At 58.4% G+C, this 4,589-nt stretch overlaps 1 protein-coding gene across 1 annotated transcript in view; it reads right to left on the bottom strand.

Moving 5' to 3' along the window:
* LOC111139127 (PNMA family member 6F) overlaps positions 1 to 2,024 on the bottom strand; it is a 3,022-nt gene extending 998 nt beyond the window's left edge. Inside the window, exon 1 of the mRNA XM_022491283.1 lies at positions 309 to 2,024. Coding sequence (XP_022346991.1) covers positions 309 to 2,024 — 1,716 coding nt within the window. The remainder of the gene's footprint in view (positions 1 to 308) is intronic.
* Between the last annotated feature and the right edge of the window lie 2,565 nt (positions 2,025 to 4,589).

Genomic DNA, 4,589 nt, shown 5'->3' on the forward strand with positions numbered 1-4,589 from the left:
GGGTCAGCCCGGAAAGCATCTTCGTTGGCTGGGGGATCCCCAGTTTCATCTGCATCCGCAGGGGTGTCCTCGGTGACGACTTTGAGAGCCGGGTCAGCCCGGAAAGCATCTTCGTTGGCTGGGGGAGCCCCGGTTTCATCTGCACCTGCAGGGGTGCCCTTGGTGACGACTTCGAGAGCCAGGTCATCCCGGAAAGCATCTTCGTTGTCTGGGGGATCCCCAGTTTCATCTGCAGCCGCAGGGGTGCCCTCGGTGACAACTTCAAGAGCCGGGTCATCCCGGAAAGCATCTTCGTTGGCTGGGGGGGCCTCGGTTTCATCTGCACCTGCAGGGGTGCCCTCGGTGACGACTTCAAGAGCCAGGGCAGCCCGGAAAGCATCTTCATTGGCTGCAGAGGCTTCAGCAACTTCCTCACAGGCAGGGGCAGCCTGGGCGGCGGCCAGCCCTCCACTGTCCACACAGGCCCCTACTTCCGGTTGGAACTGCTCACCGCTAACTGGGATGGCCTCCCATGCTTCAGTCTCCCGAATCAGCCGCAACATCCCCAGGAAGCCAGGTGGTCTCCTTTCCAGTCGCATCCTCCTCAGCTTGTTCTGGAGCAGCTCGTTCGGCCGGGCCCGCATCAGCACCTGCCTGGCGCGAACCTGGTCTGCGACGACAGGGTGGAAGGCCCCCTTCTCCACGGCCAACTGCAGCAGGCCCTCCAGACGCATCACATAGGCAAACAAAGTCTCCTGAGGCCGCTGAGCACAAGTCAGGAACTTGAGCCGGGCGGTCACGCAGGAGTCCTTGTCCCCAAACACCTGTACCAGCGCGGCCAGGCAATCCTGCGAGGGCATGTCAGGATTTTCTGCCAGGAGGCTGCCCAGGAGCTCCAGCGCGGGGCCACCCAAGCTTTCCAGCAGCCGCCGCCTCCTCTCCCTTTCGGACACGTAGCGCCACGTGTATAGCATGTCATTGGCATGGTCCAGCCAACTCTCAAAGGACTCTTGCTCTTGGTCTGGCTCTTCCAACCCAGAAAAGGCTCTCAATTCCCCAAAGGCTATATTTTCTAGCACAAGTTGCTGGGCCTGATTCCACTGCTGGGTCCAAGATCCTCCCGCATCTATGGCTCCTGAAACCCCCACAGCTCCTTCCTCCCCGGCAGTGCCTGCCTCCCCGGCAGCTCCCGCCATGCTCACAGATCCTGCCATGCCGGCAATTCCTGTGTCACCTGCCGCTCCCTCCTCATCGGACACCCCCCCTTCATCTTGGGCTCCGGCCTCCCGTGCAGCTCCTGCCACTCCTGCCACACCGGCAGCTCCTTCCTCACCTGCTACTTCTGCCACACCCCCAGCTGCTGCTGCACCTGCGGCTCCCTCATGGGACACTCCTCCTTCATCTTCTGCTCCTGACTCCCCTGCAGCTCCCGCCTCATCTGACTCTCCTCCATCTTCAGCTCCTGCCTCCCCTGCAGCTCCTGCCTCACTCACAGCTTCTTCCTCATCTGCAGCTCCTGCCTCCCCTGCAGCTTCTTCATCTGACTCTCCTCCATCTTCAGCTCCTGCCTCCCTGGCAGCTCCTGCCTCACTCGCAGCTTCCTCCCCTGCAGCTCCTGCCTCACTCGCAGCTTCCTCCTCTGCAGCTCCTGCCCCACCTGCAGCTCCTGCGCCACTTGCCTGGCTAGCTGCTGCTTGACTCTGGGGCTGTGCAGGGAAATCTGGTCTATCCTGTGACTCTGAATCAGGGGCCTGGGGCAGAAAGACCACAGGCCAGGGTCCTCCTTCGCCTGGTATCTGTCGAGGGATCAAACTTCGGTTTAAATACTGAGCAAACTCGACCAAGGCGACCTTGCATCCAAGCTCCTTTCTGAATACTTTGCCCAGCAGTCGGTACCTGCCCAGGGGCCACAGGGCAGCGTGCACGGCCTCCTGGAATTCCTGGTCCCCGCAGTCGTCAGGGATGCCCAGGATGAGCAGGGAACGGTGCGCGTTCACACCCATCCACCTGCACCAGTCAAGCAGCATTGCCAGTGGCATCGCCATTGCTGAGAACCTGAGGGTGGAGAGAAATGACTAGATAGGGGCACACAGACTGTCACGGTGTGAGCCTCAGGCCGTCGGTTTAAAGGGGTGAGAGACATGTTCATACCTACCCTACCATAGGCTACCCTACCACATAGTCAAAGCCTCACGTCCCTCGCAGTGGTGGCCTGGAGTGCTTCCACTCTGCATTTTGTTTGAGTTTAGAAAAGTTTTGTGATGATACATTAGTTTATTTACCAGACATAGGCCTAGTCCAATTTTCTATTCTTTCTGACATCACTTGAAGGAAGTTGGTTTTTAGGGACGCCTGGGGGTCTCAGTCAGTGAAGCATCTGCCTTCGACTCAGGTCATGATCCCACGGTGCTGGGATCAAGTCCCACATCGTGCTCCTTGCTCAACAGGGAGGCTGCTTCTCCCTCTGCCGTCCCCTCTCCCTACTTGCGTGTGTGTGCATGCATGCATCACAAATAAATAAATAAAATCTTAAAAAAATAAGGAAAATTCCCCCCCAGAAATATGTCGAGTATTCAAATTTTTGGCATAATTTCTTCCAAAGTATTCCCTGCATTCTCTTTTTAATGTCTGTCTCATCTGCAACAATAACACTCTTCCATTTCTGATGTTGGTAATAAGTATTCCTTCCGTTTTTTCTTGATTAGTCTCACTAAGGCTTTATCAGTTTTGTTTCTCCTTTAAAAAAAATGTACGGCTCTGTTAAATATCTACAATTTGCTTTCTATTATTGATTTCTTCTTTTAGCTATAACATTTTTTCAGCCAATTCATTTTGCATTTAGTTCACTCTTTTTTTTTTTTAAGTTTCTTTAAATGGACCATTGGGTCACTGATTTTATGCCCTTCTTTTCTAATGTACCTACTTAGGAGTAAAACATTTTCTGCTGATTGTTTCTTTAGCTGCCTCACTAACTTGGATAAGTTGTATTTTTTAAATTAATCAGTTTGAAATATTTTCTGAGTTCCTTCGGGTTTCCTTCTTTGAGCCATGGGTTTCCAAATATTTAAGTTTATGTTATTATTATTAATTTTATTTTAGAAAAGATTCCATCTGAGAGAGGCAGCACGCGCACGAGTGAGCACCAACAGGGGGAGGGGCGGAGAGAGAAGCCAACTCCCCGCGCAAGGTGCACGCTTAGCCGACCGAGCCACCCAGGCGCCCCTATAATTCTTAATTTTAAATAAAATTCCCTGAGACTGAAGAACTTATTATGCAAAAGCACAATCCTTTAAAATTTCTGGAGACTTTTTTATGGCCCAGCATACGGTGTACGTGGGTGGAAGGGAACGAGGCTTTATGTTCTGTGGAGAGCAAGGTTTTGCAACTCCCCCTGCTGGAATCCCTCCGCCATCTCGCGCAGAGGTGGGCGGAGCCCCTTCCCGAGCCACGCACGTGCTCAGCCGCCGGCCCCACGTGCCCGCCCATCCACCTCCCCTCAGCGAGGCGCCCTGCTGTTTGCGCAGGCGCAGAGCGTCCTCAGGCTGCGCCCGAACCGAGCGGTAGAGCCCGCCCAGTCTACGGCAAGGAGGGCGCCCCCACGGGCTGATACTGCAGCCTCCGGCTCCGTGTCCTCGCCACACCCGCGAGCTCTGCCTTCTCCCGCCCCGGCCAGGAAGACTCCCCTCCCACACTCTCCACACCCGCAGGCCGTCACCCTCCCTGCACCCAAGCGAAGCGCCCTCCCGGGGGGCGCACCCCGCGCCGGCAGCGGCCCGCTCGCTAGCCTCTGGCCTCGCCCCACACGACGCAGTTCCCCCCGCCAGCAGCGCCGGCAAAGGTGGGGGGAGGCCTTCCCAGTCTCCTCCTCTCCCCCCGCCCGGTTCCTGTCAGGGGTGGTTGGCATCCCTGCCTCCCAGCTCCCACCAGCCCAGTCGCTCCCTCCGGACTCTCCGGCACCCCGGCACCCCGGGGGGGCCTCCCCCTCCCCCACAGAGCAGCCGTTAGCCCTCCCGCCGCAACCCGAGCCCGGCGGGGCCCTCGCCTCCCACGCTCCCACACCCGCAGCCGAGGGCCCGCTCCTCAGCCCCCAAAGCCCCCCCCCCCCCCCCCGCCCCCCCCCCCCCCCCCCCCCCCGCCGCCCCCCCCACCAGGCCCCCATCGCTAGGAAACTTCCATTCGGGCTCCCCCCGCCCCCCAACAGGAGCCCTCTCTTCCACCTCGGCTCCCTGACCGCAGACGGCCCCCGGCCCACATCCCTCCTTCCCCATAACTGCCGAGCCCGTGCCCATCTACTTACTTCGTCCCACTCAGAACAGCTCCACACGCCCACTCCGAAAGGCCTGAAGAGCTCTCGCCAGCCGCACAGCCAGGAGCCGAGTGGTGCAGCCTCCCGAGCACGCGGTGCGAAGCCCACAAGCGCTTCCGGCCGCTCCCAGAAGCCCCCAGGCGCCGGAGGCAGAAAGTTCTCGGGGCGTCTCTCGACCAGGCGAACGATTGGCTGAGGAGGGCACGTGACGAGGCACCGTGTTACTGGAGCGACCTGCCTCGGAGTCTCACGAGACTGATGTTCCGAGATCCGTGTTCCGAGACGGATGCTCCGAGGCTCGCGA

This window comes from Enhydra lutris, unplaced genomic scaffold, assembly GCF_002288905.1.
Source record: "Enhydra lutris kenyoni isolate GAN:26980312 unplaced genomic scaffold, ASM228890v2 scaffoldscaffold96, whole genome shotgun sequence".
Lineage (NCBI taxonomy): Eukaryota > Metazoa > Chordata > Mammalia > Carnivora > Mustelidae > Enhydra > Enhydra lutris.